We start from the raw sequence: 24,790 nt of genomic DNA, 5'->3' as shown, positions 1-24,790 counted from the left end.
TTTGGACAGAAGCTCCGGCTGACTGAGATCATAACATGCAAATCAATCGCTTCAGTTGAGCCGCTTTAAAATAAATACAACTGAAACACACATCTGTCTGAAATAATAGTTCTTATTTTATTCTCAAAGCACCCTGTTTTAAATAAATACAATAAAATATTGCTATTTCTGTACAAATGTACTGTAATGCACATTTCCCTCCTAAAACGCTTTGTGAAATAGAAAAGAGACTAAAAAATGGAGTTTTGTATAATTAGCACCTTGATACACAGTTTAATTCAGTAAATCTTTCCTACAAATGAAAAGGGAGCGTTTACATACAGACAGTCACTGCACATGCATGCTGAGGCCATTTTGGATTGTTTTCTTTACAAAGGCACCAGAAATATTCATGTTCAGCACAGCTTATAAAATGGCTTTCACTTCACTGATGGAGGCATCAGCTGTTATTTTATGTCAGCAGCAGTTTGTCCAACGAACAAAAATGCTGAGTTTAAAAGCACCTTCAGACAGATTTTAATAATCATTTGAGCAGGGAATCATGTTAGGCAACAAAAGGTAAAACCTCAGGGTGTCGATGATGTTTTACAGAGCAGAAAGTTCACGTTACAGAAGCTCAGGATGAAGATAATAAAGAATCAGATAAGTAAGACCCTGCAGAGATCATGTGGTGAGGCCCCTGTTTTTATCTGGTGACATCAACTCTTTGGTTCCTCCTGATGTGAAGCAGGATGAGTTTACATGTAAGCAACATGATTAACACGAAGAAACAAAACCAGTTACCACCCAGAAATAACCCAAAGTTTAGATGTGCAACGATGTTTGTTTCTGGTTCAAATCTGAGTTTTGTTTCCACTGTTTCAGCCTGAATTCAGATTTTATTCATGAGGTAAAACAAGGCACTTCAAAAACGTCAATAACTTTTATTCAAGTTGTTGTATAACAGTAAAGCTGCGAACCAAAGTAAATAAAATATTTTATAGGAAGACAGGTGCTACTTTTCAGTTTTTAATGTGACTGTTAATCATGTTGCTTTGCACGATAAACCTGGAGATGAAGTTTGCATGTGACTCTCTTTTCAGAAGGAGGTGGGGGAGGTAGAGCAGGAGATCTGGGTGGAGGGAGGAGGAAGTGGGATGGGGGAGGAGTGAGGTGGGACTGGAGACCAGGGAGCTGCAGGCGTCGTGCCGCCGGCTCCATCTTCCATCTCAGGCCGGATCCTTCCTGTTGCTCGTGAAAATAACGTTTTATTCCAAGGAATGTTCTCTCCTGGTTTTTTCCTCCTTCTATGCCGTCACGCTCCCAGTCGTCGTTCTCCTCTTCACAAGTTTAATTTCACTTCTCTTGTGTTTTTAAGTCCGTTAGCCGCTGGGGAAATGTTTCCCGAGGCGCATAAGTGAGAGTGAGTGTGTGTTTCTGTGTGGGTTTTATGTATTTAATGTCATTTACAAGTTAATTTACAAATTACCGGGCATGTATGTTGATCACGTGTGCATGTTTAAGTGTGTGTGTGTGTGTGTGTGGGAGTGTTGGTGTGTGTTCTGCGTGGTGTGTGTTTGTGTGTTTAGCCCTGGAAACAGACAGGTCCCAGTTCAAAGCCAAACTGCTGGTTGCTCTCCCCAAAGTCTGTCACCTTGATGTCCAGCAGAGGGAGATGCTCCAGCTGCGGCGTGTTGATCTCCAGGACTGTCCTGTCAAAGCCTTTACGATACTGCAGGAGAGAACAAGTCCAACTTTAGACATTTTATCAGCTTGGATGAGTTTAACTTGTTAATGCTGCATGTCTGAGCTGATCCACATAAAGGAGAATAAAGGAGAATGTTGTCTGCAACTAATGATTATTTTAGTAATTGATTATTTTATTCACATAAAAACATTACCACATTGTGCACGTTTTGCATTTAAGCACTTCATCTTATTTTATCCAATATTAAGAATACTTTGAAAATGCAAATAAATGAATAAATAAGTAAATTTTTTAGAAAAGAACATTTTCTTGCCTAAAATGCAATAAAAACTTTTCTTTTAGTGAACATTTGATCATTTGTAGCAAAGGATGAATCTGCAGCTAAAACAGTTTTCTGCTTTACTTAACATTGATCTGGTGATTAATTTTGGATCAACTGATTAATAATTGGATGCAAAAAGTGAAAAAAGAACAGTTCTGGGTAGAAACGATTTACAGACAAAGAAGATTTTTTATGTTCTAAGTGTAAAACTTATGTATTTTTTGATCAGTTTTGGCTTAACTGCTGCTCTCACTATGCTGTTATTTAGTCAGATTGCATGTTTTAGAGTTAATATTCTGTATATTCCACTTAATGATTAATCAATTACTAAATAAGTTGACAACTATTTTAATAATCAACTTATCACGATTAATCTGATTAATTGTTTCAGCTCTTGTCTGAACACTCCTCCAGATGGAGGTTATTTAGGTTGCTGAATGTTTCTGTAATTTGGTTCTGTTTTATGGACCGTTTCATCATTTTCTCCCCATTTGGACCAGAATCAGCGCCGGACTCACAGAGCAGCCGTCGATCAACGCTTTGATGTAAGGGTTGTTCTCGTAGCTCAGCTCCTCGTCGTTGGCGCCTCTGAAGTGCAGCGCCCTCTTGTGGTTGTTCTTGGCACTTCGGTCGGCCCAGGCCACTGAGCGGTGGCAGTGGTATGTTAGGTTCTGACGGGCCTGGACGCTCAGGAGACGCAGGAAGCCCAGCTGGACCACAGCTATGGGCGCGCCGTTGGAGTCCACGTAGGAGAACTGAGCGGACGAGGAGAGAGAAGAGAAATGTTGAAACTGAGTTCAGTCATGTGGAGAAAAGAAATAAAAAGTTCAAAACTTTATGGTTTACTAACCTTACTGCCAGATGCAAACTGACTGTACCAAGAGCCTGGAGTCTCTCTGGTCCAGGTGTTCATCTTTACCTGCAGTCAGAAACGAAAGGCTGAGCATTAATTTAATAAGTCTAGTTTGAGGTTTTCATGGCAACCTGGTAAGAGAAAACAAGAGTTTGACACCCAGGATGTCAAACTTTAAGTAAACATAGTAGAGCTATCAATGTTAAAAAGTTCAAAGTGCTGATATTACATGATGCAGATTAATCGCGTTGCCTAAAATAAGTTTAAATCCGTTACGATGGAGATTTTCAAAGTTTTTACAACTGGAAATATAATCTGATTACTAACTTTGCACCTGTGAGATCTGAGATTAAAAATAAAGTTTTTGTAATGTTTCTAGACTGACCGTGTCGATGCCTTTTCTGGGGTGCAGACACGTTTCTCCACTAGTGAAATTACAGAAGACCTTGAAGGAATCTCTGGAGCAGCCCTGGTTGGGATCAATCCAGTATTCTCCTGCAGAAGGAACAGAAAATTACAGATAAATATGTTTATTCTTTCCTTTTATTCAATAATATTATATTAAGTGTTAAAGTTTACAGATTAAATTGACTTTATAAATTAGTAATTAAAAATTTTGAGGAATAGCATCAAACATGACTCAGATCTGCTGGAAAATGAGGCTGCAGGTGAATATTTGGACTTTGTTCTGTACCATCCTTGAGTTCTGGCTGGCTGAGGTGGAGGTCCTGGCAGGTGCGGGCCGGGCTGTCCTGTGTGCCCACAGGGAAGCGCATCATATCGATCTCCTGCCGCAGTGAATTCAGAGAGCCGAAGATCTCCTCCATGCCCTCGCTGCCCATCAGGAACTCTGCGCCGGCCGTGTCCGACGCCGGCATCTCCGGGTCGAACTCCGGCAGCAGCTGACTGGCATCAATGGAGCGTTTGGACTTGGGACTCCTCTGGATGGGGATCGGCTGAATGACGTCGCCTGGTGGACCCTGGATTAAGATTTACACTTTAATCCACAAACTGACCAGAAAACAGTTGATTTTCATGTTAAAATGTTTTTAAAGTTTATTAAACCAAACAGGAAGTAAAACTCACAGGCTCTCCAGGAGGTCCCTGTACGCCCTTTTCTCCTTTTGGACCAGATCCTCCCTGAAGGTTGTCAGAATCAGAATTATTCTCGATGTATTCACATTTATTTATTTAGATTATTATTTAAAAAATATTTATAACTTACTGTTGCACCCTTTGCTCCTTTGACACCTTGGGGTCCCTGAAAATGGCAAAAATCTTAAGTTTTATTAAAAGTGACACACAATCTAAATGATGCCATGTTAAAACTCACAGGAAGACCAGGAGGACCAGCTGGGCCGAGAGGTCCGGTGCCTCCAGCCATACCCTGTCATTACACAGAATGTGTCTAAAATTATTAAAGGTTTTTTATTTATTTTCATTATGTGTAGATATTAAACCTACCGGCTCTCCTTTGGGTCCAGTGGACCCCTGCGGCCCAGACAGACCTCGGTCTCCCTTCTCTCCCTGCTCGCCTGGAGGTCCAATCAGACCAATGAGACCCTGGTGGCCCTTCTCTCCCTTCGCTCCGGGTTCTCCACGCAGACCAGGCAGACCCGGAGGTCCCTGCAGGAGAAACAATGGAAAGAAAGATCAGATGACAAAATGATGGAGAGATGGAGGATTGGAGAAGACATCAGAGGGAACGAGCCGTACTGCTGAACAGAGCAAAACATGGAAGGGTATTTCCACAAGCGGCGTTTCCGTTGCGCAAATTGGAATTACAAAAAAAAAGTTGCTTATTGGAAACAAACCAGTTTTAAAAAAATGGATAAAAAGTTTTTGTGATGGACTACAGTGGTTTTTTGGAAGTGTTGAAATTTGTGTTTTTTGCAAAACTGCAATAAAAACACTTTGTATCACACAAGTCATGTGATCAACAACAGGATGTTACTACTGGTGGAAATGATGAAGGAGTCAACAGGAAGTGGTTTTAGTTGCGTTTCTTATTTAATGAAAACACCACAATTGTAAGATTGTGTTTTTTTGACATTAGCAGGTTATTAACAATGTTTTACAGACATTTGTAATAGAAAGGCAGCTGTTGTCGTACCATCGGTCCAGGCGGTCCTTTCTGTCCAGCAGCTCCTGGAGCTCCTTGCTCTCCCTGAAACACAAACACATTCAGCGACGACCCCAAATAGTCTTCAAAATGTTGCATCGTTGCTGCATTTCCAGATATAAAACAACAGAAATAAAAACCAACTGACCACTGATCCTGGCAGACCTCTCAGACCTTCTGTTCCTGGTTTTCCTGGTTGACCCTGAGGACCAACAGGTCCAGTTTTTCCAGGAGGTCCAACGGCACCGGGGTCTCCCTGTGAAGAATCACAATTATTGTCTACATTTTGTTGAGTTACTCCATACCTCATAGATAGGAGGTTAGACATGGTGGTTTCCTTTATGGTGTGACCCAGAGTGGAGATTATTGCATGACTGACATCAGAGGAAGGCAAACATCTAATTTAATGATAAAGTTCATTATTTCTCTGGTGTGATGAAGAACAGAGACATAATCAAAGTCTGAATTTGTTTATTTTCCTGTTTGTTTTGTCCCAAGTAGAACCAAATATTTGTGGATTATCTAGAATTGTAAATGGCCGTAAAGTCAAGCAGTGATCATGTTTAAACTGAGACGTCATGATGACCATCTGGAAAACACACTCACTTTGGTTCCTTTCTCTCCTTGTCGTCCTTCTGCTCCTCTTGTTCCAGCAGGACCCTGACAGGTAAAACACAAAGAAATAAAACAAAATGTTTCATCTTTTAACATTAAGAGATTTTTCTATAAACTCTTCATCAAACGCAGAGTAGAGATAAATTTTAGCTGCTTGTTTGCAGCCCTTATCGATCAGCTCATCAGCAGCAGTGAACCGTAAAACGTTGAAGATGTTCTTACCCTCTTTCCTGGCGGACCAGGAGGTCCATTCTCTCCAGGAGGTCCCGGGGAACCCTGTGACAGAGAAACAAAACAATAACATTCAGAAACGAAAAGATTAAAATGTTTCATCCTAAAATCTGAACTGTTTCATATTTTTACTGACCGACTCCCTGTTCACCTCTCCTCGCTCACCTTTGGCCCCATCTTGACCCTGAAAACAAAGTCAGAAACAGATTTTATGCTATTTTAGGAAAACATTAAAATGTTTCCTAAATTGCTCTATACTGGCTTATTAAAGCCAGTATAGAGCAGTGGTACTAAACTGGGTCTATAAAGAAGATTTGAAATAAAAAGAAAAGATGCATTAAGAATCCTAAAAGACACTCACTCTGGGTCCGACCTCACCAGGGGGTCCGGGGTCACCAGGGAAACCAACAGGACCCTGAAATTAGTTGGAAAAACAAATGACAGTTTAAGATTAGAGTGTTTTAATTTATTCACCTGTGTGTGTGTGTCTCATTGTGTGTGTCCTACTGGGTTTCCTTTGGGTCCGTCGTCTCCGGGTCGTCCTCTTCCTCCTGCAGGTCCAGCAGTTCCAGGTTGTCCAGCCTCTCCTTTCTCTCCACGCTCTCCACGAGGCCCCTGTCAACGACAACACGACTCTTCATTAACCTACAGACACGGCTGACCAATCAGAGACAACAGTGACTGCTGATTAACACACCAAGGGCCGGATCTTAAAGGGGCAGAATTATGTATTTTCCAGGCACAAGCAAGTAAATATGTTACCTTTAGCTCTTATAAAAATGCAAAATTTGACGTTATAATTTAACATTTTGAAATTGAGCTTCTCTTTAAAAACTTCCTTCTCTTTCTGAAACTCTTCCTTCAGAAAGTCAGAACAACATGGCTCCTCTATTAACCTCAACAACCTTTTTATCAGTGCTGCACTGAGGAGACGCTCCTATAATGAGCTCAGTAGAGATGCAACCCAACAGGGATTTGCTAATTGCTGCTGGCTAGTCTGAAGGAGCTGAGGGCAGAGTTGTGAGGTGGCTGATCTGTAAGGTGGAAACTGTGAAGCTTGGAAACTGGAGCTCCAAGGAGGAGCGGCGCCTTCTGTTGTTGTATCTATGCCTCCTGCTCACCACAGAGACCGCAGACATTTTTGTGTCACTATTTGTCTATGCTGCACATACACACAAAAACATCACTCAATCGGATTCTGGTTTAATAAATCACATTGCAGTCAACACATTTGCAAATCCTCCTCCCAGTTTTTTCAAATGTCAAATGATCAGTATATGTCCTGCTCATTTTACTGATGCAATCTTGGTTGCACCTGATTTGTATATCAGCGTTGTACGTGTTATCAAGTTTGCACCTGTTTCTAAACACCCAAACTTTTTAAAGATCTAGTTGGATGCAGGTTCTCACCTTCTTTCCAGGCTCTCCTCCAACACCAGGAGGTCCAGCTTCACCAGGTTCTCCCTGTAGAGAAAAAATTAGAACATTTTAAAACTGTTCCTTTATTAAAATCATTATTTTTTTCCAAAAACACTGGACCTTCTCTCCAAGAGGTCCAGGATTGCCTAAACCACCAGGAGGACCTTGAGGACCCTGAAACACAAAGAAAAATGTATTTAATTAGAAAAAGGTAACCTTATAAAGACACATTTACATCCTAATAACCGTCATGTTTGACTAGTAACAGAAGAAACTAAAATATGATTTTGTTTTACTCAACAAACTGACAGTAAATCATTATATGAACATTTACTTTATGAAAAGTAACTTAATTATTTTATAAATCTCCAGCAGCCTGAGCTGTTTCATGTAGCTGGAACTAAACCCAAAGCTGTTTGTTCTTTTACTTGTTTTACTTTAGTTTTAAACGTTTCAACAAATTGTACGTTTGTAGCAACAAAAAGAAAAGTTCTGGAGACTCACGTCGGCTCCGTTGGGACCAGCAGGGCCGCGAGGTCCAGGAGGTCCTGGAGGCCCCTGGAGACAGGAAGAGGCTTTTGTTTTTATTTTTGATTGTGATTTTATTTTAAAGAAGAAGTCACATCACATGTTTTTTTTAACATAATTAGTATTTTATGAAACTCACCAGAGGTCCAACATCACCAGTTTCTCCCTTCTCACCCGGTGGCCCAGGAAGTCCCTGCAGAACAGAACATGATGTTAAATAAAAACTCTTCAGCCAAGAAACTCAACGGAAAAACTTCAGAAACAAAGAAATGCAGCTTGGATTGTTTCTAAAAAAAATATCTTGAATTCTGGGAGAAGGAGCCAAGAAAATCATCCTTTTAGTTTTGTTTCTACCTGCAGTCCGATTGGTCCTGGAGCTCCTGGAAATCCTCGAGTCCCATCATCACCTTTAGCGCCAAACGGCCCCTGCTGGCCCCTGGGCCCCAGTTCCCCATCTGCACCCTGCAGCACAAATAAAGACGAGGAAATAAGAACATGTTCAACCAACAATCAAATCCAGAAACATCATGTTTAAAAAATCTGGAATAAATAAATGAAACTTTGAACTCACAGCAGGACCAGGCTGACCGACTGGACCCATTGGACCAGGTGGGCCAGGAGGACCCTGAAAAACAACAACATATAAAAATGAAATAAAGAGAGACATGAAACATTTCACTGTGACCATTACCACTAAAATTAAATATGAAAGTTTTATTGTTTTTACTCACATGCTCTCCTTTTCCTCCCTTGGCTCCTTTCTGACCGTGTTCTCCAACCTCACCCTGAAACAAAAGCACATTATTTATTTCATTATAGGAAACAAAAGCCCAATATCTGACTCACACCTTTAGAATTTAATCTATTTTATTTTTCTAGAGTTGTATTTATAATTCTGTTTCAACTAATTTCTTTAGAACATGCAGGTTTCTCTTATTATCCAGATTAGCATGTCTAAAGAATTTGTTAAATATTGTCACTCTGTATAAAACCAGATCTAAATTTAGTAATCAGTTACCAGTATAAACCAATCCCAGAACTTAGTAAGCATGTGTAGGAATGCCAATCTTTAATAAGATGAATTTTGAGTTTCGGACCTTATCACCATCCTCTCCAGGTACTCCAGGTGATCCAGCAGGACCTGGCAGACCCACCGGTCCTTGAACTCCGTCTCGACCCGCTGGACCAATAGGTCCTTTTTCTCCCTTAACAGAAGTTAAGATAAAAAAACAATAAGTTTGGGTCAGTTTTCCTACAGCTGCACAATGTTTTAGGAATTAGATTAGTTATTATTCCCACTGTCAACTCCAGATACAAAAACGTCTAGACCACTCACTGGGACTCCTTTCTCTCCAGCTGGTCCAGGAGGCCCCTGAGGACCGGGTCGGCCCGGAGGCCCCACAGGTCCGGCAGTTCCAGCTGGGCCCCTCTCACCAGGAGAACCCTAGAAAAGTTCAAGAAACAGATTAAATCACAGTAGATGTTTCTTAAACGAGAGCTGTAATGTTTAGACCCATTAAAAAATTCAAACACTGAAAAAGATTTATGCTAAAATTAAACTTAAAGCTTAAATATGAAATAGGAGTTTATATTTTTTAAATATTGATATAAATTTCTGAGATGGTTAAAGAACATACAGCAGGTCCAGGAGGCCCAGCAGGTCCTTCTCCTCCTTTCAGTCCTCCTCCACCCTGGAAATAAACATCAGGAGGAACAAATCAGTTTTTCACTACACACTTTCTGTAAAAAGGAAATCTCATTTCTGATAATCAGATTATTTTAATAATAACTGATCCTCTCAAATCCAACTTTGGCTCAGATTCAACTTTGCATTTTCTCACTAAGTGAACCCTGTTTGAAAACAGCAGCAGCTAAACTTCAACACTTAACTTTGTACAACTTAATAAATTAGCTATTAAAACAGATTTTCTGCATTACAACCTTTTAAAACCATCAATGCATCTCCTCAGCTGTAGCAGGGAGGTTTGGGCAAAAAGCAGCATTTCATTAATAAACTGATTAGTAGAGCTGCACAATTAAAAAAACCCAACATTATTCCAGAATATTGTGATGATGATTAAACTGCAACCCGACCCTGGATAAGCAGAAGACAATAGATGGATGAATGGATAGATTAAGACTAATTTATATTCTGCAAACTCTTTTCTTTCTTTTACATCCCTTCATTTCCTGTGAGCTTTAGCATCACAACAACATAAAGCATTAACGTGTTGTGGCCGTCTGGGGTTGTTAGAGTCCATCCAACTGGACAAATGCAGATTTTAATGCAAGAATCATGAGTAGAAATGTAAAATCCTCCCAAAACTAGCATCCAATTAATTAATAGAGATTTCAATATTACACTCATTGACATTTAGATATTGACTGTGAGTTGATACATAGTACTGTGCAGCTTTAAACAGAATAATAAATACTTTTGCACATACTTTTTGTAAAAATGAGAAACAATAACGTGCTGTATGTGTTCACATTGGGACATGTTGCATATCCACCATGTCTAATTCAATTTAAAATGATAATTAGGATTCAGTAACGGCTCAGGCTCAACTAAAAGACACAGAGCCGGTGACTGAGACCACAAACCCATTTAGAAAACAGGCAGCTGGTGGGTTTGAGCTGCGTATGTTTTGTTGTCTGCATGTGGCTGCATATGGAGACTGTGCCCCAGTTCTTGTTTTACTAGTGATGCATTTTATACATATTTAATTAGATACTTGATGATCTTTTAAAAATTTGGCAACACCTGTTTTCTGTATTTCTATTGATTATACTTACAGGGGTTCCAGGAAGTCCTCTCTCTCCGGGGAAACCTCTCAGACCTGGGGGCCCGTCTTTTCCAGGACCTCCTGGGGGCCCGGGGTCGCCCTTAGTGCCCTCTTTCCCTGACTGACCAGGGAGCCCCTGCTCTCCAGGTGGACCAGGGGGGCCAGGATGACCCCGCTCACCCATGGGGCCAGTTTCTCCTGACGGACCCTAAAAAGTCGGGGGTGGAAAGAACAGAAGGAGAAAATTATTAAAGAAAAACAACATTACAACAAAAAACAGAGATAAAAGTTCAACAAGATGAAACTTCAGCTCACCTGAGGTCCAACAACTCCAGGCGGTCCGGGTGGACCCATTTTACCTTGGAAACCCTGCAGAAGAGAAACTGAATGAACAGATAATCTGTGCTGCTGGTTTAGATTCCAATAAAATAGGATCTCTAAACAATGTTTGTTAAGACACACAATTAAGATTAGGTGAAGCAAACTCAAGACTATTGGTTTAATCCAAAACTTCCTCAAAATCTATTTAATTCAAATTGTTTATAAAGAATAAAATTATTGCAAATGATTTAACACCTGCAAATAAACTGAGAACTTTAGTGTGTTTTGCTCTGTTTGTGTACAAATATTCAGAGTTTCTAACAGTCAGAAGATCCTCAAATGTCACTTCACACATCTGGAAATGTTTTATGACAAATATATAAAACTAATATATAAAACTTACAACTTCTCCTCTCTGTCCAGGATGTCCAGGCAGTCCATCTTTTCCTGGTGGTCCCTGTAATGTTATTATTAATAATAAGTAATAAAATAATTAACATCACTAGAAGCTACAAAACCATTTCATTAAAACATTTTCTTACAGGAGGTCCTTTGGGGCCGGGGAAGCCGTTGGCTCCCTGAGGTCCAGGCAAGCCCTGGTGGGAACACAGAATATGAAAATCGTTAAGAAAAGATATGATGACAATGGCTGAATGTCTTCTACAGGTTTGTGTTGGCAGATAACAATCAGAGGAGGGTTTTCTGTAGTGAATGGAAATATTAATTAGCACTCACCCTCTCTCCAGGAGGACCAGGAGGGCCGTCGCTTCCAGATGTTCCCTAATTAAAACACAGATAATTAAACAAATACACACCAGAAAACAAAATGTTTTTATTTTTTACCATTAGCTTCAGTCTATTGTTGTGTCAGAACAGTTTAGAGCACAATTTTAAATAAATAATATTAATCAAATGCTATGGTTTAAGCTAGGTATTTTTTAAAATAAAATAATATTAATAAACAGAACAGAATATAATTAAATAAAGTTGAACAGTTGAGATAATAAACATTGTTTAGACAAACCTTTGCTCCTGGTTTCCCAGTTGCTCCTCTCGGGCCTCTCTGGCCTCTGGGGCCCTGAATGTTAAACAAGTTTCAATTAAAAAACAAATAAACAAAAAACAGAAACAAAAAATTATAATTTAAATATAAAAAATGATATAATGATAAATAATATACCAAATATTCTGGTATAAATAAATAATAGTCATACATGATAATCATATTGCTACATAAATAATAATAGACATCCTACAGAAACATATTTTCTTTGCTGACCCCTGGAGGTTAAATGTTTAACTGCGACACCATCTAAAAGTGAAGCTGTGAGATCAAATGTAAAACAGTTAAAAACTTATTGTTTTGGCCCCAATTCAGTTAAAGTTTTGCACCCTTTGCTGATAAAATGACAGACCTGTGCAGCTTTTATAAACTGAATAACTAAATTAATTAAAATTACCGTTGGTCCTCTTTGTCCTCTTGGTCCCTGTTTTCCAGTAACTCCCTGATTTAACAAACAAAAACTTGAATTAGATACTTAAAGAGTATGGAACAAAATTTGCAGAGCAAAAAATGGATTTGTGCAGTTTAACTATGCATAGAATCACAATATTAATGTAGCTGCAAATAACATCTGATATTGTCTGACATTAAAGCAAAATGTTTCACAGGACTAAAAGTTTACCCTTGTTCCTTTCTCTCCGTTTGATCCTGGGAATCCAGGGAATCCAAGAGATCCCTAATAAAAGTAAAGAAATATATAAATATTGGCAGTGATATGAAAAAAAAAATTCTTAAGCTGTATTACTTTTTTTTTTTACCTTGATTCCTTGTCTTCCAGGATATCCAGGAAGTCCAGGTACACCAAGTTTACCCTAAAGTGGACAAAATACTACAGGTAATTACATAAGTACAACATCAATCCATCAATTTTCTAAAGTCATTTCTATTACACTGTTAATTTCTTTGTTGAAATGATTTAACAAAGGTGCTGGTTGTAAGGTTAATATTGTATGTTTACGTAATATTAATTTACAGGTATGTCACACTGAGATTAAAAATCTACTTTCAAAGAGACCTGACCAAAATTACAAAAAAATGATAATTATACTCTATGAGAAGTTATGGGTACAATATCCACAAAATGTTTTCTCATTTAAATACAATAAAAGAAACAAATTGTCTTGACTAATGTGACAATGAGGGAAGAAAAACATTATTGTGTCTTTATTTAATTGCCGATAAAATAAGTAAACATACAGTTTAGTCCAAAATTATTCTGACCTGCCAGATTTAGACTTAAAACTATTTTTATTCAACCCAGTTTGTTTCTGACCAGCAGGACAGGAGTGCAGCTTTTGGTAAATCTCTGCTTGTCAGTGGAAATCCTGAGATTTAAATCCCTCAAAAAAAAACAAAAAAAAAAAGTAAAAGGAGTATCAATTTCTGGGAAAAAAAATCTACTTTTATTTACATTTTATTTTTAAAATGCTCTTCTCAATGATCAGCTGATAAATCTTTGTTGGCCTTAAAGTGATCAAATCCTTCTTACAATTGTTGACCAGAAAAATTAGAAGCCGATAATTAAGAATAAAAATGGTTTAAGTCACTGGAGTCGGTTTGATGCAGAAACCATCCAGTGTACCAGCTGACCCTGAATGCACCATTAAAGTGCAGCTTTTGTGAAATCCCTAGTTGTCAGAGGGAATCCTGCATGTCTTGTGCTGTGCAGCATTTTGTCTAGCTGAATGCTGCAGGCATTTGGACCATGGCAGAAAGTTCTCCAGTACCAGTGGTGGAACATTGGAAGTTGTTTAAGGTGAGGAATTAAGTAAAGGTCTGAAAATGTTGATGTAAATCTTTGGTTTGGTCCACTTTTTTTTTTCACTGTCACAGCAGCTGACAGAGAAATTTTAAGGTTCCCAAACAGGAAACTTCAGTGAAACTAGAGAGTCTGCCATGTTTTTCTGGTACTTTTTAAAGTTGCCTGATGGACGATAGAGTTTCGTCCTCAAGAAAAACATTCTGCATGTGTTGTGGTTTAAAACAACATTGTTTCAAAACATCTCTTTAAATATGGATGCCACTTTAAATAGATATAAAATTAAAGATGAATGAAAGATTCATACCTTCTCCCCAGCGAGGCCAATTGTTCCAAGCTCACCAGGGGGTCCAACACGACCCTTTGGCCCCTCAGGACCGTCCTCTCCTCTAGGTCCAGGTACTCCAATCTCACCCTACCAAAAGGACACAAAACAACGCCTTCAGTATATATAAAGAAAACAACAATAAACCATAAAACTGATCAGTACAATGAAGACGATAAATAGTTAATTTATTAAAGATTAATCCAGCCATCTATGATGTATAATTTATTTTACCCTTTCTCCCTTGACACCAAAATCTCCCTTAATTCCTGGGAATCCATCTTCACCCTGAGGATAAAAACACATGACAATAAAGCACAAGTCTTTGTTTTGTGTTATTGTTAGTCATCTATGGATGGATGTGATATTGTTTCTGTGATACTGTTGGTGGCATTAAACCATTAATCAAGGACACACCTTCTCTCCTTTGTGACCCTTTAGGCCCCGGATTCCTTGAGCTCCCTGCAACCAGAGGATCATTTTATCAGTGCAGTGAGACAGAAAATAACAGCTGACAAATAAAACTCTTTGAATTGACTCAGTTTATTTTACATTGCAATGCAAAAAATCTCCAAAAGTGAATTCAATTAAAACTTAGCAAAGGTTCAGTAAAAACAATAAAATTTTACATTAGTTTTGGTAAATTATGAATAAAATAAACTGACCTTAATGCCACGAGGTCCAGGATAACCAATCGCTCCCTGAGGACCGTTGGGACCCTGAAGACAACGAGTTGAAAGCATATTACACAAATTAATATTTGTTATTTTCAGACACTCTTTCTGTAACTCTGTGAACTTTAAAATGTGTTTCATGAAAATATATTCAGAACTCTGTGAAACCAACCTGATTTCCTTTAGTGCCAGAAGGCCCCTCCTTTCCTGGGTGACCCTGAGAATAAATGAAATAGAGCCCCAGCCTTAGTGTTGGCTGTATTTATTTAATCTAAAAGTAAAATAATTAATCAAAACGAACTTACAGGAGGGCCGTCAGCTCCTGGCATTCCAGGCAAACCTGGTTTTCCAGTGGGACCCTAGAGAGAAAGTTAAGATGGTAAAAATCTAGAATTATAAGTAAAAGCCATTAAACCATCAATCTTTTTAATATAGACACCTTATACTTTTCAGGGTTGAAGGTGGTACCAATTGTCTGCAGCTAATAGGTGAGGACTCAGGAAAGGTTGCATTTCAAAAGTATTTCATATAATAATAACATAACATTTTAATGAAATCTAGAGATTATAAAACATGAAAGGATTATTCTCGGTTCTTTTGAAATGTGCTTTAGCCAAGTAGTTACATCTGGAAAATGAAGGTTTATGATGCTATCCATCCATTTTCTCTACTAAAATAATGACCAGATCTGGTTAAAGATGCATCATAAAGTCTGAAATAGATGTAAAAATCTGTGGTGCTTCTGGCTCCTTACTTTCTCTCCTGGTGGTCCGATCGCCCCCTGCGGTCCTGGCATTCCCTGCAAAGAAAAACAGAGTTAATTTTGCTGAAATAATAAAACATATTGTAGATGTACACTCCAAGAATATGTATAGATAAAACAAAATCTAGAACTTATAACACTGAGATGCAGACATGAAGAATTCAGCATCTAAGCGGCAAAAACCTGATTAACATGATTGATAACTGGTGACATAAAAACAACAATTACACATTAAAGCTGCACAATATTTAACTACTGTACAACTCAGAGGGTCTTCAATTCTTTGTGGATATTTCAGAATTACAACTCTATTATATCTTTTTGCATCTTAAGAAATGTTTACTCCTTCCTGTTTCTAAAAAAGCCTCCAGATTGGATTAAGTTTCTGTCAACATCAATTTTCAATTAATGCCAAACGTCCATCATGTCTTAGTACGCTCACAGTTGTGCCATATTCTTTCCATTTTCAGATAATAAATTGAACAGAGATCAAAGTTCATTGCTGTTTTATCAAATAATCCTGCTTTAATCTTTTCCAGAGGTTCCTCCTTGACTCTCTGCTGTGTTTTCTGGCCTTCATGATGCTGGTTGATCAATAATGTTTTCTATCAGATCTCTGAGTCCGTCACAGAAGATCTGCACTTTTATTGACACTAAATTACACACAGCTGGTCTCTATTTGCTAATATGGTATTTTTTTAAGTCAAAGGAGTGAAGGGTTAAAAATGTCTATGCATGCAACACTTTTCAAACATTCATGTGGAAAACAATGGAAAAACCATCTCCCATTTTCTTACTCTGTCACAAAAAATTTATGAAAATATGTTAAAGTTTGTGGTTGTTACATTGCAGAAAGTGAAAAAGTTTAAGTGTTTCTGTATTCAGTCCAGGTAAAGGTCTTGGTGAGATCCTGTCTGAAACATAATTTTTGCCCGTTTGACCGACTCTTATGTTTTTAGGGAACCTTAATACTGGGACGAACAGGACTCAGAAGTTTTAGTATTAAAAAAATAACTAACTATAATATATTTTCATAAACATAAAACAATGTGGCGTTCTCACATATTTTGAGAATGAAGGAATTAAAATGTATGGAGACGCAGCTTTAAATGCATCTCAGTCTGGAGGATAAAAACTTCAGCACATAATTATTTCAGTTAGTTGACAGCTGATGGTTTCTCACCTGAGTTCCTGGAGTTCCCTGCTGACCTGGAGGTCCTGGCTCACCTTGTGGACCCTTAATGACAGAACAAGACGATAAATGATGACCAAGAGACACATAATGAAGAAATGAGATTGATAACTCATTTTAGATAGATTTTCTTGTGCAACTACCAGATTACAAGATACATACACAGATTACAAGAAAATATAATTGATTAAATGGTTACTGACCAAGTTTCCTTTGGGACCATGAGGTCCATCATTTCCTCTTACACCCTGAAAAGAGATTATACAAACACCATTAATCATGGACACCAACTGAACGAAATTAGCAAATAAGCTCAATAGCTGACATAACTATTATGTTGCATTAAGGTAATTATAAAATAAAAAATCTCAAACTGTGTAGAAAATGTATGTAGAAATATGTAGAAAAAATCCAATATGTAGAAAAAAATCAAGTGGGTTTCTAACTGGTAGTTGCGACTTTCCCATAACTATTATAAATTACACGGATAAACATATTGAGGATTCATTTTGTAATTTTGTTCCTGAGGATCTGAGGTTGTTGTGGTCAGACATTAATAACTTAATGAGGTTAAAATAAGACAGATTAGTAGTTTAAACTGATTTTACTCACAGGAGGTCCAGAGATTCCTGGAGGACCTTTAGGGCCAAGCAAACCACGAGGTCCCTGCAGAAAGACGAAGAACAACCAATAAGAATCCATCTAAACATCTGAAGACTTTCATGCTACAAGAACAAGTTTCATGTAAAATCCTCCTCCAGTTCAACCCAAAATACCAGGAATATTTTTGTGAGAAACTGAATAGTTTTTATATATTTACATGCACAACACAAAATCTCAAAAGACAGAGATGTTAAATCTCCTTGGTTGTCATGGAAACACTCACGGGTTCACCTGGGAGACCCCTAGGTCCAACGTCTCCATCGTCTCCCTACAGAAACAGAGTCAGTGAGTAGATAATATCTAAAAGATGTGAAGTAACAAAATGTAAAAAATACTTTCTAATAAATTTCATGTTTTTGTTTTTATTACACACCCTCTCTCCATCCTCTCCAGGAGATCCTTGCAGTCCCATTGGACCCGGGTCACCCTAAAGACAGAATATTTCAGATGAAGACTTTGGACATTCTACAGGTGTTGAATGAAAGCTACAAATAAATTGATATTATTACTAATGTTTCACTAATGTTTGACTTACTCTGTGCCCTTTATCACCAGGCAAACCAGGAAGGCCATCAAAACCACGATCACCCTGAAACAAAAACAAACATTTTTAGGAAACTTGTTTTATTTCAAAATATTTGATCCAAAAAGCTGAGACTGTTCTGCCAGTTTTGGGAGTTCTGGCAAATTGTGTTCAATTTGATGATGCTAATTATTGCAAATTAATGAATAATACTTTACCTTGGTTCCAGTCTCTCCTGGCATTCCCCTGGCTCCATCAGCACCAGCACGACCCTGTCAACAGGATACAGAAAACACTGTTTTATAACATCCAGCTCTGGCTTTTCAGGGTGATACTTGTACAAACACAAATGAAATAGAGTCAAATGAAGAGGTTCTGTTCTGAGACTTTCAAAAAACTATCCTGGACTTCCAAAAGTACAAATAATTTTGCAAAGGATTTAAATTTTTATGGATAAAATATTTCAAATAGCTTCAAAAACAGTTATTTTACTCACTCTTCTTCCAGATTTTCCTGGAGGACCCAGCAAACCCTGGGGACCCCTGGGGCCCTAAACAAAGATGGCAGTGATGTTTTACATCCATGTAGGCTGAACTCACCGATGTGGTGAAATGAGTGATTTACCTGAGAACCAGGGTCTCCACTCTCTCCTTTCAAACCTGGACTTCCTGGATTTCCCTGAGGAAAAACAAGATCATCAAAGCAAACTGTTTTCTAATTCCTCAGGCGTTAATGATGATGCAAAAAAACACCCTAAAATGATAACGGCGATTTAATGAACAAAGAGGCTTATGAAAGAACAGCCATGAAACAAACAGATCTGAACTGGTTGCTGTTAACCCACCAGGGGTCCTGGGCGTCCAGTGAATCCCATCGGTCCAGGTGGTCCCTTCAGAGCCATCTACACAAAACAAAAATAATAATAACATCTTAACCTCAACAATGATAGGAACATGCAGCTATTTACTATGATTTTGTTTAAGTAAAACAAATAAAACAAAACCATAACAACAGCTTTACATTTTTACTGCACTGATATCTGATTTTGTAAAATAAAGTTCAATTTGTTACTTATGTATTAGTTTCTTTTGACAATATTTAGATGTTTTTTTCAGTTTCTAATTTAATTTGTCATCTCTTTACAGTTGGTGCGTTTGACTAAATTAAATAAAAAACATCTCATGTCAACCAATAAGAAAGAACACAGCAATATCAATGACACAGGCTACCATGGAGCTAAATGGATAACTGCAAATCATCACTATTTATTAAAAAAACTTCTTGCATTGTGGAAAAATTAAAAGAGAATCAGAACTAACCCTGGCCTGAGACAAGATGGCTGCTGCCTGGGCTTCCTGTGCAGAAACAACCGGACCTTTATCTCCTCCACTCTGTCCAAAGCGGAACTGCAATAAGAAAATAAAAAGTTTGTTTAAAACTGAAAGTCAGATCTGTTTACTGAACCACCAACAGTAACTACATCATTATAACACAAAACAAAACTGTTAGTGAACATTAACTTTAACAGAGCAGAAACATTCCCAGCAGTGAGAAACCGTTTGAAGCATAAATACAGAATAAATCTAAAGGTTTATATTTAATTAGTTGTTGTTGTGATATAAAAAATAAAACATCCATCACCTTTTATAAAGTAGGCTAAACAAAATTACAGCTACCAGTGAGTAGAAACACTGTAACACCTTAAACATTATTAGAAATAGAAATTATGCCTAAAGTATTAATAAGTAAAGATATTTTACAGGCAGCATGACTGAGGTTCCAGGAGGTCCAGGAACTCCATCGGCACCAGGCAGTCCCGCCCTACCAGGAGGACCCTGAGGACAAAAAGGAGCATTAAACAAAGATAATAGGGAAGAAACACTAAAACTATTTCCTCACTTATTAATCACAATTCTGCACTATTAAAAACAATCTCACCCTCTCACCAGGGTCACCCACGGAGCCGGGGGGTCCAGAAGGACCAGAAGGTCCTGGAAGCCCCTGAAAAACAGAGACAAGATCACTTTAATAAACTAAGTATGGTAAATGCATAACTACATTTTCCAGTCAAGAAATATAATAATGCAATCTAATCAATTAAACAACCAAAAAAGCAGACAATGTACTACTTACAGCAGGTCCTTCAGGCCCTGGAGGACCTTCAATCAGCATTCCCTGCAAAACAATTAAATAAAAAATGTCAATAAAAAACTGAAGATAAAATGATGTCACAGTTTACACTTTGCAGAAATCAGTATCCTTCTAATAATACCTACAGATGTACTGGAGTCAGAAAAAAACTTTTAGTAACTAAATTATGAATAAAAATGTGTTTATCATTTTTAATATTTAGTACCTTAACTGATATATAAGAAATTTAGCCAAAATTGTTGAAACGTTTATTAACCAAAGAAGCTTCAATATTTATTAGAGTTGAAACTGATAAGTGGTTGGAAATTAATCAATTAAAAAAATTACTTTTACTGTTTTATATTGGCAGTTACATTTCTTTAGTATGAAGATGCTCTATTGGCTCGATTAAAAACGTTTAAATATTTTAAATCAGCTGTCATAATTCTGAACATTGTGTGAACACAAAACACAACAAAGACTCACAGGCTCCAAAACAGCAGGTTCTCCCTTCTCTCCTTTCTGGCCGCTGATGCCGGCCTGAGAAAAACACACAAGTATCCAGGAACACAACACAGTCATTATGGAGCTACTTCCACATATAAAACAAAGAAAAGTCAACACTAATAGCCAACAATTTCCCACAATCCTGTTAAAGCATTAAAATAAATGTAATACAATGAAAATGTGTTTTTCTTGTGTGAATCTTTTTTTTCTTAGATTACCGATGTGGATCTCCACAGTCTTGGTCCTTAACTATCATAAAGTTTTAATAAAAAAAGAAGCTTACCACCACTACAGTAAAGCCATACACTGAAAACGAATGACCTTTCAGATGATAATGTTCAGTGATGCTTCTGGTTACTGATTATGTTTAGCAGCCTCTACATGAGCATTAGCCACAGCATTGATTTACTGCTTCCTTTAACTTTAAAAATAAAAGCATTTTCAACCAACAGTGTAACTTCAAGGTCTTGAATTGCATTCAATATATTTCTCTTTGGTTGACTGAGTTTTGCCTGGATATCTTTGAAATCTTTTAAATAACATTTTTTCTAATTTAGTGACATCAACATGTGAACACAAAGACTTTAACCAACAGTGGATAAGAAATTTATCTGGACTGTGTTGGTTTGGGTTAAATTAAAAAATACACTTAGCAAACTCAAACAAATCATTGAGAAGACATTGAATACAATTTAACAAAGACCAGAACTTCCTGATTGGTTAAAACAATTTTTTGCTTCAAAAGCAAAAATACTCACGCCTCCCTCATCGGTCACAGCGGACAAGGCGGGCCCAATGTAGCCATCAGCCTCTCCGGTCTCTGGTACTGGGTCACTGTAGTCTTTGTAGGAATAATCATATTCCTTCATGCCCACGTCTCCAGTCACATACTCCTCAGTGAAGACTTCTTCTCCCACACCGCCTGTCTTTGTGGCATCTAACTCCTCTCCGTCCAGGGCTGGTTCTACCTGGGGCTGTGAAGCGTTTTTACAGCCCCAAAGGATGGATGGAAAAACAGGACAGAAAGAGCCAAGAGAAGATAAAGGTACAAGAAAGGGAAGTGAGATGGGAGATGTGTAGAATGGAAAATGTAAGTGCAGCAGAAAAAAGAGGGTAGAAATAAGGAGGTGTACCAGAAAAGGGAACAGATTAAATATAACTTACCTTGTGCAACTGTTATAAGTTTGAGTTAAAATAAAACAATGTGGCATTTCCTAGAAACTTCATCAGTCCTTGATTCAGTTTGCTTTTTTCCATAAACGATGAAGGACATTTATCCTGCCACTCTAAATCTTCTGTTTTAGTTTTCTCAGTAGGTTTTCAGCAGAGCATCTCATTACCAGCTTCTGTTTGATGATTTGTAAATAAATTTATTTTTGTAAGAGTTTGGTACAGTCTGTGCTGCAGACGTTCATTTTTACCTTTCTGAACACAAACTGATAATGACAAACTTTGCGAAAACAAGCTTCTGCTACGTGCTACTCTATGCAAAGCAAAAATGTTACATGTGTACTTACCAACTCTGTTACAAAGGTTTTTAATCCAGTGGGAATACAGAAATATTTGCTTGTAACACATACTATAGTGTTTCAAACAGCATTCCTTACCATACCAAAGGTTTCTTCAAAGTTGCAACAGATTTCAGCACAAAATTTGGACAAAGTCAATAAAATCATATAACACAAATAAGTAAAAATGAACTTTGATTTTCTACATGAACACATAAGAACTAAAAAACTATTTTTACAAAATACACAAAAGCACCATTAAGGAACCCTGAGTGGAAACTGTACTGGCCTTTTCTTTCATATAAGAATGCATTTTATTCATCTCCTTGTGTCACTGTGGTAAAAACACACATCAAACATTCTTATGTGGAGCTTCTTTCCACAAGATTTTTGTTCTTATTTCAGGATGACTTAGATATTAAAGTAGGTATCTTGACATGAGAACAACATCAGAATCTTGCTGTTAAGGAGAAAGAGAGCCACATAAACATGTTTGATGGTAAAGGAGATGAATGTGGGAGAGTCTCATTCAAAAGGAGTTTTCTCTCACATGTTGCTTTGTGGCATCAGTGCCAACAGCACAGTAATGAGTGGTTAGAAATATGTAGAGAAGAGGAAATAACTTATACTATGATATTAATCTACAAGGACTGGGCTCACCAACATACAGCTGCTAAACCGGTTTTATTCTGTGGTACAAATCAAACATATTTACTTCTTAGCTGTTGGATCTCACTTGACAAATTTGAATTTAATCTACAAATATTGAAAACAAATTCATAATGGAAGATCTATCTATATATCTGGTTTTATCTGACATGTGTAATTAAGAGTCATTTTCTTTTTACCTGAACAGGTATCTCTTCTTGTCCAATCACCTCACCGTCTGGCTGTGGAACCATCTCCTCATAGTAATAATCGGTGTCTGTAGCGGTGTGGCCAGCCTCAGAATATTCAGTGTCTACATCCTGTTTGACAGGAAGTTGTGAGCAGAGAGGAAATAAGCAGAATTGATTGGGAGAGCAGGGTTAGTTCAGTCTGCTTGAGCCAGAAACTGGAAACTGTAAAACTGTGGTCACCAGTGGTCATTTTTGTTTCACTGGCGACACACATTTTTAATCTTATAAAGATCCATTTTTAGAAAAGAAGTTTCAGGTAGCGTCAACATATCAATGACTATAAATTTTCACAGTTTGCAGTGCCATTGAGACTTTACTGAAACTTCTTTTCATGCAATTCTTGAACTGGTTTTGCTTTTTATAGTTCACAAGCCAAGGTTCAAAAAGTGTGAAGTTTGCTCTTATTGGAAGCAACACTGAGAGCATCTCATCCCATGAGATGGAAATATCATAGCTTGATGCTTCAGTCTGTAGATTCAACCAAGATAAGAAAACTTAGACAAAGTGACATAACAGCCTTACAGAGCTGGACTTTTGTCACGCGTTCTGTGAAACTGTTTTACTTATATGTCATATAAAGTCAACAAAAGACAAAGAGATAGAAATCAGAAAGACAGGCTACTAAAACAAATTGCCATACAGTGACAAAGCGACAGGTGGAGGTTTGCTCTGCTGCAAGTGTTTTAAGTGTAGTAATAATAAATGTCGATTCCCACTTTCTGTACCATGATAAATACTTGATTCTTACTTTAAGTGTTTCCATGGAAAACGAGGTCTGGGGCTTAGGATTCTGTCTCAGCATGAAGTAAAGAACAGATAAACTGTTTTTAGCCATGCTTCAATGTGCGCCGCAGGATCATATCATATGGAGAGGTTGCAAAGATTGTGAGGAACATATGATATGTGCAAATACAAGAAGGCAGCATGTCCTTATGAACTAACTTCCATTCAGACAGCTAGCTTGAGGATTTACATCAAAATCTGCAATGACATCTGCAATTTTGCTGTAGGTCCCAGGAGATGGAAAATGCTAGCAAAGAGAATGAAAGAGTGGAGCAGAAATCTGTGGACATTTCAAGCCAAACATGAACCCTCATGTTGTACCTGTTGAAAACCGTTGGTAACTTTCTTAACTTCAGGTCCACTCTGCGCAGCCTTGCCAAATGGTGGGAAAGGCCTGTGTTGGGATTTCACATCGTTGTCTATCATCCTGGGTTTGGTAGGTTTAGACGAAGTGGGTCGGATGGCTGGAGATGGAGAAGTTGCTTTTGTTGGATTGGAAACCTTCTGAGGTTTGCCGATAGTCGGTTTGACCAGAGGAACCTTGTTGGCCAAATCTTTACTCTTTCCTACTGAACCCCTGGTGGCAGCAGGTTTTGCCGTTTTTGTTGGAGCTGGTTTTGTGGGTTTGGGTGATTTAGTAGCTTTTGGCTTGGAGGTTAAAGTAGCTCCACTGGCCACAGTCTTTGGTTTGTTAGTGGTTTTAATTTTTGTAGCCTCTTTACTAGACTTGCCGTTTGCTTTAGCTGCATCATTGACTTTATTCCCAGCATTGCCATTAACTTTAACTTCAGAAGTAGCTTTGCCATTTCCAACAGGTTTCTTCTCTGTTGTAGCTTTGCCATTGCCATTTCCATTCACCTTAGACACAACAGAGGCCTTTCCGGTCCCTTTGCCATTTCCATTAGTATGGGTTTGAGCTTTACTGTTACCATTAGATTTTTCTGCAGATGTCTTTCCATTACCATTACCATTGGCTTTAGTGCCAGTATTTGGTTTCTTCTGAGCAGTTGATTTGCCATTTCCATTCTTAGCAGGAGCAGATGTGGGTTTAGATTTACTTGCTGTAGTTGGCTTGATCTTAGACAAGAGGACCTCGGCTGCAGTAGGTTTTGCTTTG

The 24,790-nt window shown here is 38.0% G+C and overlaps 1 protein-coding gene across 1 annotated transcript; it reads right to left on the bottom strand.

The window, feature by feature from the left end:
* Positions 1-24,225, bottom strand: LOC122844000 (collagen alpha-2(XI) chain-like). The gene is made up of 60 exons (XM_044139202.1): positions 23,995-24,225; positions 22,840-22,959; positions 21,242-21,457; positions 20,463-20,516; positions 19,980-20,021; positions 19,785-19,847; positions 19,607-19,681; positions 19,166-19,252; positions 18,691-18,747; positions 18,471-18,524; positions 18,343-18,396; positions 18,065-18,118; positions 17,859-17,912; positions 17,697-17,750; positions 17,547-17,591; positions 17,273-17,326; positions 16,864-16,908; positions 16,652-16,705; positions 15,460-15,504; positions 15,011-15,064; positions 14,878-14,922; positions 14,697-14,750; positions 14,449-14,493; positions 14,266-14,319; positions 14,014-14,121; positions 12,706-12,759; positions 12,570-12,623; positions 12,345-12,389; positions 11,909-11,962; positions 11,620-11,664; positions 11,427-11,480; positions 11,288-11,341; positions 10,879-10,932; positions 10,574-10,771; positions 9,415-9,468; positions 9,114-9,221; positions 8,875-8,982; positions 8,509-8,562; positions 8,349-8,402; positions 8,132-8,239; positions 7,917-7,970; positions 7,754-7,807; positions 7,370-7,423; positions 7,241-7,294; positions 6,338-6,445; positions 6,192-6,245; positions 5,967-6,014; positions 5,822-5,875; positions 5,591-5,644; positions 5,133-5,240; positions 4,976-5,029; positions 4,327-4,488; positions 4,196-4,249; positions 4,088-4,123; positions 3,949-4,002; positions 3,557-3,842; positions 3,248-3,357; positions 2,860-2,928; positions 2,528-2,764; positions 1-1,711 (listed from the first exon to the last, which is right to left on the bottom strand). Exons 1-60 carry the CDS (start codon positions 24,097-24,099, stop codon positions 1,565-1,567), a joined length of 4,641 nt encoding a protein of 1,546 aa, XP_043995137.1. The 5' UTR covers positions 24,100-24,225; the 3' UTR covers positions 1-1,564.
* Positions 24,226-24,790: the final 565 nt, after the last annotated feature.

This window comes from Gambusia affinis, linkage group LG14 (assembly GCF_019740435.1).
Source record: "Gambusia affinis linkage group LG14, SWU_Gaff_1.0, whole genome shotgun sequence".
Taxonomy (NCBI): Eukaryota; Metazoa; Chordata; class Actinopteri; order Cyprinodontiformes; family Poeciliidae; genus Gambusia; species Gambusia affinis.
The sequence above is the reverse complement of the archived record's forward strand: the minus strand, read 5'-3'. Positions and strand labels throughout refer to the sequence as shown.